Source organism: Maylandia zebra, linkage group LG19 (assembly GCF_041146795.1).
Source record: "Maylandia zebra isolate NMK-2024a linkage group LG19, Mzebra_GT3a, whole genome shotgun sequence".
In the NCBI taxonomy this organism is placed as follows: domain Eukaryota; kingdom Metazoa; phylum Chordata; class Actinopteri; order Cichliformes; family Cichlidae; genus Maylandia; species Maylandia zebra.
The window spans coordinates 20970056-20984409 of record NC_135185.1 but is presented as its reverse complement, the minus strand read 5'-3'; the positions used below and the strand labels follow the sequence as shown (position 1 = coordinate 20984409).

Genomic DNA, 14354 nt, shown 5'->3' with positions numbered 1-14354 from the left:
TCCAAAACGAGGAAGCTCCTTAGAGCCATTTTCCTTATTAGGCAAATATAATTCAGCACTGTGCATGTACTATAAATACATCTCCTACTATCTTGCCTTTCCTTCCTGCCTTCCTGTCTTTGACTGCACCTCAGGCTTTGGATGATTGGTGCCACAGCTGGCTTCATGTTATCCACCAATGTCCACAGTTGGAAAATAAAGACTGCAGACCTTCACAGTTTCTTCACAAGCTCTGCTTCTTCAAAGACTCCTATAAGGAAACACGTGCTCGTAGTCAGTGCAACAGCTATGAAGGACGTCATCGAAAAACTCGGTGAAGAACAGAGCCCTCCTGCAAGCCCTTCAGTAATCAGAGATGAGAGTAGGCAGGAGAGGAGGGAGTAAAAAAAAAAAAAAAAAAAATAGGGAAGCTTCGGAACTACACAAGAAGCGAGAAAATTTTGCCAGCCTTTGATTAGACTCTTCAAACCGGTGTAAGGACCGTTTTCTGCCACTGACGCCAACACACTTACACACTCCTAAGCTGCACCTAAACACCCACATCAAATGAACAAAGAAATAAAGACCCGTGCACGCACGCGCGCCAAGAGTTGGCAGGCATGTGCACACACATACATACGACCAAAGTATAAAAAAAACGGAGGACACAAAAGAATAAATGAGTAATCTCCCTCTCATTTGTGACAAAACACCTCCCGGCGGCTGCACGAGGGAGTTAAAGGTGACGCCTCAAAGAATGAAGCATCTCATCAGTGGTGAATCTGCTCATTTTCCCATTTCTATCAACAGAAAAGACAAAACTGCCAAAAAACTAGTAATGTTCTCACATCTGCCCTCTCCTTCTTCATTTTCCTCAGAGAGGTAACACAAGCGAAAGAAAAGGAATCTTAACGGAGCGCTCTGATTGTCCTCTCACGAACCTGCTCAGTGGGGGGAGAGGAGGGGGACACGGGTGAAGATGGTATGCAGTGGGGAGTCTTGAAATTGGACAACAGGAGGGGGGAGCAAACAGCAGAGAGGAGGTGACTCATTATGCTCCTTTCATCTTAGTCTTCAAAACCATTACTAATCGTACTATCTTCGACATCATCATCATATGCGCACAATCACTGCTATCATCGTCATCATCATTTCTTTTAGTATCAGTGTCATTAATCTTGTTATTGTCAACAACTCAGCTATTGTGTTCAGAATCATCACCCTAGTGCAATCATTGGGAATTATCACCATCATCTCTTCTAGCATCAGTGTAATCCAGCTTCATCATCAACAAACTCACCCCATGAAAATCACTTTTTTTTTAATCCGTTTCTGCTTTTCTCACTCTCTTCACCACTTCAATTACCGTTATTATGGCTTTTTTTTTTTTTTTTTACCGTTGTCATCATCGTTCCACAGTGCTCATTTTCTTCATTATTTTGCCATTTTTCTCATTCTTCTCATCAACAATGCCGCCATCGTTCACATTTTTTTTGTCATACCGGTGCAACGACTACCAACATCAGCGTCATTATCACTGTTTATATCTAGAACATAGCTACTTGTTGCATATCACTGCCATCATGATGCTTCTTCCCATCAGCTTTTTGCACATACACCCTTTTTTTTTTTTTACTTTTTACAGACATACCCCGACTGTACACCTGTTCAGCTGCTTGTAAAAGTAAATGTTTAATAATCAGTGAACCACATTTTAGCGACTTGGTGAATCAAGTCAAGCACTTGTTTGGGTGAAAATGCCCTGTAGATGCCACAGGTCAGAGGAGAATGGCTATATTGCTGTGAGCCAACAGGAAGGCAACAGTAATAATGATTTGTTAAAACCAAGGTATACAGAAGATGATCTCTGAATGCACAGCCTGATGGACAAACAGAGCTATAATCCACAAACAGAGCCGTGGTGAACCCACTGACCAACAAACTGACACTGAAATAATATTTAGATGTGGTTTTCATGATGTTTTTGAACAGTAAATATCTTTATCTCTCAGACAAATAGAGTAATTAAAAGACAGTTGTCCACAGTTTGAATTGTTGAATGCCAGTTTAGCAACTGGCTGCATTCCATTCAGGTGTTACAGAGCTAGCCTCACTGTGCACGCTGCCTCACAGAACCAGCATCATTAACGTGATTAATTACACCTGTGCTTTTCTGCAGGGATGAAGTGTCTGCTAAGAGAAGATCTGTTAGGAGTGCTACCTTGCGATATATATATATATATATATATATATATATATATATATATATATATATATATATATATATATATATATATATATAAATCATCTAACCAAATGTATGACACTCCCTATTCACAACAATGGTGACCTGTGGTCCCTATGCTAATCTCCTCTGCCAACCATATTTCCTGCAGCCTGCTGTCAAAGCATGTAACAATTAGAACTAAAAATATATCCTTCCCCACGATTTTATTTCTCAGTGGCAGAAATCTCATCATTTCACTTTAGGATTATTTTACTCTTTCTCTTATTAAAGGAGTGGCTTAGAATGATAATCCTTGTCTTAGAAATGATTTCTTTTTCTCAAAAAAGGAAAAAAAAATCCCCCCAGAGCAAATGAAATCAGACCTTTCCTTTGCATTTTTCATATTTTCAATCCTGCCCTGACAGAGTCTGTACTTGGTGGAAAATATCATCATCATTTCATCTGTTCATAGGAGTGTAATGATCTGTTTAGTATGTTAGCAGCATGGCACTGAATCAGTAATGCAATATGAAATGTTTACTTAACTTCCCCTCCGCGTTTGATCGTTCATGCAGAGGAGCAGGTTGAAAGACTGAGTAAGGATATTACGCTGCAGAGCTGCTGCTGCTGTTGCTAGCTTCCACTAATGAGGTTTGTTGATGATAATGACTATGGCGGTGATGGTGATGATGATGTAAGTCCCCGAAACAACCTGGGGGAGATCCCGAGAGTTGTTGTTTTAATGAAGAGAATGAAATAGTTGGAGCCAGGAGATAGAGAAACTCAGAGATCCATGGATCTTTAGAAGGAACAGAGAGGCCAACAGACAGGATGAAAGAATGAAAGCATGAATAAAAGAGGACAAAATAGGGAGATACCAGCCCAGAATATGAAACATGCCAGACTGCACTCAATACATCGTGAACAATGGGCATTGTCATTCCTGCTCCATCCTTGTTTCTGCTTCCCTCTAATACTTTTCCTCAGGTCCCGGCTGGTTGTGCCGATTGTGTTACCCGAGCGGAAGAATGGCACTCTTTCAGTTCTGCCTGCCTGATACTCTGATGGGACCCCTTCTGTTCAGTGTTCATATAGACCAGTTGGAGACTGATAATAACACATATTCCACTGTCTGGCTATATGCCTCGGACTGGCCTTGAGAGACAAAAACAGACAAAAAATGTGAAAGAGAAACAGAAAGATCTACTTGAAGGATTAGACCCAGAGCGCGGATATGAAGAAGGACAAAAAGTTGAGAGCATAACAAAGACGAGGCCACTTCAGCTTTTTCACAAAGAAGAAGGAAGATGAAAGTTTCTGGAAGAGGACTGAGAATCAAAGCAACGGAAGGGAAGGAAAGTCAAAACAAAAGAGAAATTAAGCGAAAAAAAGAGGGAAAGCGGTGGAAATCTGTGACGCCAAGAAGATGGAAGGAAGGGAAGTAAGAGTCCAGCAGTGTAGTTGGACGGAGAGCACATGGTTGGATGGTCTCAGCAGGTGAGAAGCTGGTATTACAGGAGAAACAATGGCCTTTAGCGTGGTGCCTTGCCAAATATTTAAGATGCCCTCTGGCGCGCAAAGCTTTTAGGATGAGAAAATTGGCATTTAGAAAAGAAGAAGAGAAGATTCGTTCATTTTCTCCTTCCACTCGAGGTGAGGTTAAACTGTAAAAGCTGACCCTGACAACTTTCACGCTGGTATTCGCCGAGAAGCAATTTTTTTTTAAAGCCATGCAATTTGGCAAACAAATTCATCCAAAAGAAAAAAAACAACCTGTCTTTTGGCAGGGTTGTTTTCAGCATGTCCGACTGCACAATACCATCACGAGACTGTTGGCTTGCATTCGTGTGTGTATATATGTCTGTGTGCATATAATACGTGCATGAGTTGGTACAATAATAATAATAATAATAAAAAATCACCTTCATCCAAAAATATCCCTGGTAGATTTTCAAACAGCAGGAGTGGAAGGGTCAAACAAAAGAAGGAGCGAGTGAATCATTTGCATGTAATCCATCAAACGAAGCAGGGCGAAACTGTCTAATTCCCAGCCAGCTATGGACACCCCACTACCTTTGTTTTATCCAGAATGGGGGCACTATAAACTCCCCATTTTACACTATGCTAATGGGACATAATAAGGCAGAACCAACAGATGTTGCAGCACTCTCGTGATTTTGTCGCTACTTAATTGTGCTTGGTGCTGCAGAGGCTGCAAACTAATTCAGTCCATTGATTCTTATGTCTCTCCAAGGTGTCTGCATGTATTCCGCCTTCTGGTTGAGAGGATTTGAACTTTTTTCTCTGCAGCAATCCTCCTTCTGACCTGCAAAATCATCCTCACCTCAGGTCTAATCCTGCGTAATTCTAATAAAGACTCTGAGGGCTGTATGCACTAATCTGATATGCCTCCAGAAAGAGGGAAGAAGAGCAGGTGATGACAAAGGTGGTGATGATATTGATTATTCTGATTTGATGAAGGTGATACTGAATGCATTAGTGATGATGAACATACGGATGAGGATGACAATGGAGGTGATAATGATAAAGTCCGTCATCATTATCCAATCCGGGCTGGAAATTTGTCTTCAGCCTCAGCTCAGAAACTGTAAACAGATAAATTAAAACTCTACAGCTGATAGATTAAAGATTCAGGAGAGGTACGCAGCCATTCACTGCGCGGTTGTAATAGTTCATCTGGTGTTGTCATTGTCCCTGACAGCCCAAAGGACAAAGACCTTTAACAAAGGTTGTTTTGTGGGTGCATTTTCCACTGCCAGGCTGAGGAGTTGGAAAATTAAAAATCAAAGATCATGCAACTACTTTCAAAACCTTTTCCACACCTGAACTGCACTCGGTTATTGCAGCTGTGTGTTTATTTTTTCTCCAGGTTAATTTAAAATGCTGTTTGATGAATATCTGCTTTTTGAATTTCACGTTTCCAAAGCAGGTAGTCGTACCAGAGTGTTAAGCATGTGTTTCTTAACTTAAAAAAAAACAGAAAAACATTTGGTGTTTATTTACATGCCTGAAATCAGTGTTGATTATGAAGGTGATGCTAATGATGTCTATGAAGATGATGATGATAAGGATAATGAAAACAGCAGGGAACATGACAGCAGTGATTAAAGTTTTGATGAAGAAAATTAAGGTGGTGACAGTGAGGGCGATGGCTACGATTACGGTCATTTGATGCTGATTATATTAATGTTAATGATGATGATGCCAATGATGGTCACTGTGAATAAGGAGAACAGAATAAATATGTATTGACCCATCAGGGCAAGAGATTACTATCTCACTAATAGAGACCACAATAAAAAACTAATAACAATTTCCCCAGTCTATTAAAGAATTGAGTCAACCTGAAGAAGTTGGAATATGGAAGGTTTGTTTCCACCATTTATTTATTAATTTAGTATCTTGAAATGTACTAATAAGAACGCATACTGCTCACACTGGGGTTTTTTTTTTTACCATAGTTTTTCATGTATTTTTTAATCATAGTCTTTCAGTCATTACTTTGATCACTACTTTAGTCTCTTTTTTTTCCTAAAACTAAAATTATACTAAATAAAAGTACTTATTACTTAACAACATAAAGAAATGAAAGTGTTAGATGCGAGATAAAAGTACAAAAACCTTGAAAAAAGTTGCCAATAACACTTATTGGAAATAAACCTTAAAGTAGACTGCTTCACTTTGCGCAACTATTTTAAATCCCGGTAGAACTGCAACCACGTATAGCGCAATATTTTTTTATTCGCATATGGAATAAGAGAAGTTGTACTTACATCTTATGCATTCAGCTGTCACCACATATGGCTTTGCAAAAATTGCACAAAAATCACTTGCAGAAACAAAAACATGATATTCCAGAAGCACGTTGCGATCCGATCAGCTGTTCATAGTACTTCCTACGTTGGAACAGACGACGTCAGCGCGAACTATCGCATGTGCGCCATTAGCCTACCTGCCAAAACCGGGAGTGCATCATATTTCTTGGGAAACGTAGTTTTTCCCTTTAGGGCATTTATACATGTATACTGGTGTTTTTAAAAGTCATGTTTGACTTTATGCTTTTCTGTATAGTTTCTGGGCGGCTTAGAATTCAAATTGCACTGTTGGAAATAGTTTATTTTGATGCAGATTTCGTTTTTTTCTGCAAATTTGCATTATAATATTTATTTTCGTTTTTTCTGCAGCATGTAAAAAATTGGTGTGTCTCAAAAATAAAACTATGAAGACACTCAAAATAAATTTCCTGTGGCTGGAAACGATTTTGTGCAAATTTTTATGCATTTACAGTTTTGAGGGATATACCTCAAACACCTGAAATTTCTCTATTTTCTATGGATTTAATGCATACATATAATTAAAATTTGGGGTATAACGGTTGTATCAACGTATAGCAACTTGAAATGCTCCCAAAAATGGCACTACAGCATGTAAAAATATAAAGATAAGCTCTGGCGAACTTGGTTCTATGGTGGGTCTTAAAGGGTTAAGAGATAAATAAAAGCCTATGAGCTAGCTCTGTCAGGAAAATCAACCTGTGATACACATGTTCACTCTTCTACCTTACTATTTTATGGAAGTTTGTTTCCACCACAAAATTTGGAAAAAGAAGAAAAGAAAGAAAGAAAAGCGTAAAAAAAAGTGAAGGAAAAATCAGGTGGTAAACACATCTGGTGGTAAATTTAAGCCTCAGTTTCCCATCTCTTCCTCTGACATGTCAATGACACTCCTGACCAGCATTCCCTCCTGCTGTTTCAAGCCTTCCACTACCCCAGCATCCTCCTGTAGGCTCTGGTGAGATAATTATTCATTACCACCTATTTTTATGTGTATCATGCTGTGGGGAGTCATGCACTTGGAAGCTTGATGCTAAAATTTAACTATATGCCTTTGCTGTAATAAATCATTTGAAGTTGTCTGACTGACTATAATAGAGAAATGGTAAGCTGAAACTGGTCCAGATCGAGTCTGAAACGAGTTCAGTTGAACACATTTGAAGATGTCAGATGCTGTTGAGGAATGACTTTTTGTCCATCTGACAGGGCTGTGGGGGTCTTTCAGATGAAAAAGGATGGGAACCTCTTAGATATATAAAAGTGTCTTAGCTTACCTCAGATGTTCCTTATCATTACACTGCATGCTGTCTTTCTCTTGGCTTGCATTATCATTCAACAGACATAAAATACCATCCGTGTCATCAAATATCATGCACCCATATTTAAAACAGCTGTACTGGTAGAGCTTTTAATATCAGCAAACACGCTGTTCCACCTCGATGCCCCTGGATATTCAGATGACCCCCTCCTGCCAGTCACTGCATTGAATCTGCTGATGACTAAGATCTGCTACACTAGATCTTCTTATGTAACTGTGTCTCTCCTGCTGAGCTGTGAGAAATAATTTGCGAGGTAGCAGCCCTGACTTTAATTACTCTAAGTATCGTCTTTAGCTTGAGACCAGAGGGAACGAATTCCAAAGACAACTTCTGAGACACGTTTCACTCAACATGACCCAAAGCTGTGCTGATATTTTAAAGAAAGCCATACAAGGTCATATAGGTCAAAGCACAAACATATAACCTGATGTAGTGCAGCTTTAATGTACAGAAAAATGTTGCCTGAGGCAAGGTGGACAGTTCAGGGTCCTGCACAAGAAAAACATGCAAACCACATCCCAATGGGATAAGCGAGAAGTGGTGATAAAAGAGAGAGGAGATGAGAGAGTGGAAGATGGGAGCTTGATAGGGAGACATAAAGATGGAGAGGAAGAAAGATGGAGAGAAAAAGAGGTGGAGTGGGTGGCAGTGGCAGATAGATTTAACCCAAGGGCAAGTTTGAGTCTGACAAACTGTCAGTAACTGAGCGGGGGTGACTACAAGTCTACATGTAAATTGGATGCAAATCTTATGTGTACGTGTGTCTGTATGTGTGTGGTATGGCTGAGGAAGTGTTAGTCACTACACATATCACAGTACGCCACAGGGGACGCAACGGTAAGACAGTGAGTGTGTGGGGGTTTATGTGCAGGGACTTGTGATGTGCTCGGTGTGAGTACGGACCGCATGTATATGAGGTGCGTGTGTGTGTACGGACCCGAGCTTGCATTTTAAAGTTTCTGTGGGCAGTATATGTGCTCGATGCATAAGTCGCTTCTTCCTCAAAGGCTGTGTGGGTGCGTGTATTTCTGTGTGTGAGTCTCCAAGGAGATAGATTCTGTCCTGTGGAATGAGAGTGTCGTCAACCATCAGCGCTTCTCACTGACACGGAGTTCCTCAAAGACACAGAGATGAAGAGAGAGGAGGAACAAAGAAGAAAAGGAAAAGAAAGTCTTTTGAAGGATAAACCATGGGATTAGATAAGGTGCTCCTTCTGGACCATTGAGCCAGTGTACTCTATGTGTGTGTCGGAGAATGTGTGTGTGGAGGAGAGCCCATTGCACTGAGCACATTAGCTGCTCGGGGTGAACAAAGCCCCTCACCTGCGAGCTTTATAATATGGGCCTGGGAGCCAGAAAGGGGCTCAGTATTTGTGTGTGTGCAAGTGCAGCCCTGTGTGCAAGCCAGCAACAGGAAAAAGGATGGGTTTTTACTGAATAGAAAAACCAATCTGGCTGCGCATGTGTGCCCCATATCTAGCTTCCATTGATGTGTGTACGTGTATGTGTGTGCATGACAGCAAGTAAATAGAAAAATGGGGGCTGCCTAACCTTGTATTCAATGGGCAGCCATTCTGCTTGTATGTGATTGTGTGTGTGAGTTTGTGACCTAAATCTAGCTGGTGTGTATAAGTGCACATGTGTGCCTGTGTGTGTGCTTCTCATACATTCCTTCTTGCATGTGGCATAAATCCCTTTATGTGAATCTGGGAGATTTCCAGATGCTGTTCTAATGTTGCACTATTGTTGTGATAATGTGTGTTATGGTACTTTGTTATTGTGCAGCGCCATGTATCTCATCACAATAGCAGAATGGACAACAATCTGAGAGTGCACGAGTGTTGCTCCCCACCGTGACCAAAAGTGGCCAGAGCCATTTGAATTGGATTATCTCATACATTTTCTATTATCCAGCAAGACCTTGAAAGAGATAGGCCTGCTGAGAGTCACAGCCAGAGATTTAAAGGGTTTGGCCAATTTGTAGGATGCCGCCTTTCTTAAATAGAAACGTTTGTTTGACTTATTTTTATTTTTGTCGACTTATCCAGGTTAGTTTTGTTGAGATCAAGGCACTCCTTAAAAGCACAGCTAACTTACTGGCAGCACAAAGCAGGTGAAAACAATTAAAAGATGTCAGTGTGGATGATGATTAATCTCAGAGAAGTATGCAAGAAAAAAGTAGAGCAAGAAGGAACGGGGTAAACAGAGATGAAGCTCTTGCTACAGCAGCTGAAAAATACAGGTATTGGGTAAAATACCTTGTAATGATGGCCTCCCAAACTACAAAGATGGATCAGTTCTTAACACCAGTGGTGTTTCACCATGTAGGTTTTTTTTTTATGTTGAGATTTTGATTTTACTCAAATGTTACTTCAAGGTAAATCCATTGAAGGTCTACAGCCTTTTTCTATGTAACTGGGACAACATCTCTAGGGATGGCTGCTGCTGTTGAATTGAATGTCATGACATAATTTTATCAATGCTTTAAACACAGAGACTATACTTCAGAGGCAGCCGGAGAGCCCAACATAGAACATTTCCTCGTTTTGCAGTTTTGTTCTGCAGAAAAATTTAATTGCATCTTCGCTACCTCATGCTCCACTTCTCTTCCAATTTTTTATGGAACTTGGGTAAGTAGCTTTAGCATTTAAAGAAATGCAACAGTCAATTAAATTTACCCCTAAGTTCATAGCTGGATGCGTAAAACCATTTTCAGGTAGAAAAGCTCTTCTCATCCTAAAACTCCGATGACAAATTTTCTGCTCTTTTGTTTTTTGGCGCACATACATACATATACAATACAGAGCATGCACGACCATATCTCTGAATACTCCTTGCAACCATTTAGCAGCTGAACTACCATCTCCAGCTGATTGCTAATTCTGCACAGTGCATTTTGAAATTTATTTGGCTAAATAAAGAGGACTGAAACAAAAATAATCAGGTGTGCTGTCGTTAATAGCACACATGGGGTTTAAGAGCTTCATTGATTAAGTTTAAAAGCAAAAAAACCCAACAGGTGTAATCTTTGTATATTTCAGTATGTACGAATAAAAGTTAGGTTGCAGATTTTCTTCCAAAGTAATTTGTCACCTCATGCCAGAAAGTTAAAGCTGCACTTCAGATTGACTGATTATCAGTTCTACAAATTCCAACCCAGTACTTGTGACCTTGCAGAAAACACCCTTCTCGAGCTGTTGTGGTGTGAGCAAACTTTTGATGAACATGTGAAGAGGCAACGCACAATACAAGCTGCGTGCTTGATGTTGTGTGATCAATTAAGACACACAGCTGTTCATTTTCCAAGCTGTTTGTGTCATTTCACTGCCTCAGACAATAGCTGCTGCTCGGATGCGGTGCAGTACTGTTGCATTTGTTCTCTGAGCTTCGGTTATTGGTGACTAAATCACAATATAGTGTATTAATAGGTGAGCGATCTTTTGAAATACTTATCCTAAAATTATATTTTATACATAAAGCTGTTTTCACCTTGAAGAACAAGCTTATGTTAAGACAAAGCTTGTCATGTTAAAGATGACAAAGAAGCACAAGGAAGTGCTATTCTTTGCTGAAATATATATGTGCCTATACTTTATAAATACTTTGAATAAAGGACTTGTAGTCACTGTAGTGATTTTATATTTTTGAAATGACAGTGGTTACAATAACCTTGATTTCCCCTCCCTAACAGTTTTCTTTATCTGCCTGATCACCTGATTGTCTGCTCTTGTTTCTTGTCTTGTTTGACTTTATTGCATCCACCACCTGGCAAATAACTTTGTGAGAAATCCTTAGTTTAACAGACAAAAACTTTCCAAATTTAACCAAAGTTGTTAAAAAAGAAACAACGCAAATATATAAAAAAGCAGATCCTCCTTTAAATTTTACATAAGCTCCAATGATTTTAGTGTCAGTATTCTCATCTCTTTTCGCCAGTCTTGAGTCTCTCATAAAACTTCCTGTAATCCTCAAAGGATTACAGCAAGGGATGGACCTGCATGTATGTGTGTGTGCAGAAAAAGGCACAGCATGAGCAGTGACAGAGCCAGAGTCTAACAGGGGGAACCAACCTCGCCAGGGCTCCAGAGCCTAGATTCATTGCTTTAGCAGCAATGCATTTTTGATGTACCCCCTTTCTGCTTCAGCTTCACCATACGACCCTGACGGAATAACAGCGCCCCCAGCAACCATCAGTATAGCTTAAATTTTCCCTGTGACGTTTGCAATGTGTTGGTGTATGTGTGTGATGAGAAAGCAGGTGCACAGAACGACGAAAAGAAAGACAGAAAGGGAGAGGGAGACATCGAGAAAGGGAGAAAATGTTCCCCCTTGCCTGTTAAATATTTGAGAAGCCTTCTGTGGAACAGTGATGCAGTCAGAGACAGGCCTGTTAGCGCTCTCTGTGTATGTATGCGTGTGTGTGTGTGTGTGTGTGTGCGCGCGCGTTTGGTTTTTGCAGAGAGACAGGGCAGTTAGTTTGGACTAATTCAGCCGTGAGTGAGAGGGAGCACTTTCAATGTTTATTTATCTACCTGGGAGAAAGAAGGAGGCAAAAAAAGAAGAGGGGGAGAGAGAGGGGAGAGAAGAGGAAGGGGTTGGAGGGAGAGAGATGGAGAGAAAGAGGCTGGCCAGGTTGTCACAAACCATTAGACAGACGGACCCAGTGTGCTCTGCCCCATGTCAATGAGAGAGAGCCGGCTAAAGACAACCATTTGTGTGTTGTGTGTGTGTTAATGCGCGTGCATCCTTGTGTGGCTTTGTGTTTATTTATGGATGTGGGTTTTGCACAAGTGCTTGAATTCACAAAGAAATAATGTGCACTTGTGTGACTGGCACAGGAGCGAGAAATTAGCAGAAAGAAAGGTAAAAGGTTTGAGTGAGAGTGTGTGTGTGTGTGTGTGTGTGTGTGTGTGTGTGTGAGTGAGAGTGAGAGAGAGAAACTAAGTCTCTAGACACTGTTGAGAAGATGAGGCAGGATGCCCTCATTGTTTAAAACAAAAGGAGCTCTCTGTGCCACAGAATAAAATATCCAAGGTTCACACAAACACACACACACTTTCATTTGCCTCTGTCTGTGTGTGTGTGTGTTGTTAAAACATCAATATTGCAGCTTTCTGCCAAACCGCTGCTTAAATAGAAATGAAATGTAAATAAGACTGATGTGATCAGACAGCACATGACAAAAGACCGAGAAATGTGTAGGTTCTTAAAGATTTCAAGGTGTACGTGAGTAATGAGAGTTTTTGAGGGGCATCTATAGCAAGCAGGTAGCCTAGATAAACAATGTTTCAAACACACACACACCTTCAGGCCAAACTCCTACTAAAACTCACTTGGGGTTGGAGCTATTCCAGTAAACAGCGTGTCTGTCAAATATGATCTTCTCCTCCGCCCACACGGACACCCAAGACAGGATGGCCAGCAACACCACCTCCATCACACACTTCTGCCCGAGCTGGCACAACATCATAGACATCTAGGGGGGAGTCTTTTATTACTAACTGATATCAGGCTTTCACTGCGCTGCTGCTGCTCCAGAAATCCTTTCTAGATCATCAATGTCCTTCTGCGCGTCTTTTGATAAAATCGGCTCGGCGGTTAACTGGCTTGATGCTTGAAGTTCCGATAACCTCGGGGGTGTTTCAAGTCATACTGAATGTTTGAAATTCACTCTCAAACTTGGCCAATTGCGTATAAAACAGAAGAATTCACATGGTATTTACGAAAGCGTCGTCGTCGGCAGGATGCTGCTGGTGCGTCTCCTCTGCAAGGTCCGAAAGTTTTCTCCCATTACGCGCAGCCGGAGAGAGAGATGCGCTACCTGGATTAGGTCCTGTCTCTCGCTCGTTCGCTCTCTTTCTCTCCCTTTTCAGAAAAATGGTAATCAGACTCCAGAATTCATCCGAGGTTTACAATTCTGTCGGTGATATCGTAGCTCATCAGCAGACCTAAGACAACGCCAGAACCGGCCGTCATATTTGTTTACCCAGATTTCTGCTGTGCCTGGCGCACGCTTTGTTCCGCTTGTTCCACGGTGCAAATCTCTTTGCAGCCTAAAACTGCGTCCACTTGACCTTTTCTCTTATTGCAGTTCAAGAAAATGCATTCCGCACACAAAAGCGCGCTCCTTTTCGCTATTTTTTGCTCAAACTTGTCACAAAATAACATTTGCAAGACGGGAGCATCCTTGTTAAACAACCGTAAGCTCTCACGGCGTGTCAACTTGGTGATCCCTCCGCTGCCACTGGCTCCAATCCAACGTAACTCCAGTTACTGCGCGTCTTTCCGTGCGTCACGCTGACCGGCGCAGGCAGGGAGCCGTCGATGATTACAGCTTTAATCCCAACACGCTCCCGTGCAACCTCCACCTATAGCGGCAACATCACTCAGAGGTACCCCGACTCGGTGTAAGTAACCCCCACCCCCTCTCTCCATCTCCCGCTCGCTTTTCTTTCTGAGCGGGCGGGGTCTGGAGCCGTGCTGTGCTGCGCTCCCTCTGGGGACTCGTGGCTGGCTGACTCACTGCGCTCTGGCCATATGCAGCCGGAGATGTATAGTGGAAAGTCTGAAGTCACTTAAACGCTTCATTCTAGGTAGTTAAATTACTTTTTATTGTGACACGTATTCGAAATCTTTGTATAAATAGTTGACATTAAGACCCCCCCCCCCAATAGGGAAATGGTAAATTATAGCTGAAGTTGACTTTGTTATTTTTCACCACAATCATCAATTTGACTAAAGACTGTTTGTTTGCATCTTATCGGGGCATGTAAATCGCCCACGAAGTTCACTGTTTGAAAGCCGCTCTCTGATGAATAGAGAGAGAAAGAGGGCGTCTGATGGATCGCTGGAACAGTGGAGTCATTTTCCATCAGTGTCCATTAGGCCCAAATGGCAAGCGGAGGCAGCACCGAGTCTAAAACCTGTGAGCCATAAACCTCCAGATAGCTGTTTGACAGAGCCCTGCCACCCCTGA

At 41.4% G+C, this 14354-nt stretch overlaps 1 protein-coding gene across 1 annotated transcript in view; it reads right to left on the bottom strand.

The window, feature by feature from the left end:
- Nucleotides 1–13823, bottom strand: part of efna2a (ephrin-A2a) — an 80833-nt gene extending 67010 nt beyond the window's left edge. The window contains exon 1 of the mRNA XM_004540191.3: nt 12712–13823. Coding sequence (XP_004540248.1) covers nt 12712–12854 — 143 coding nt within the window. The 5' untranslated portion in view covers nt 12855–13823. The remainder of the gene's footprint in view (nt 1–12711) is intronic.
- Nucleotides 13824–14354: the final 531 nt, after the last annotated feature.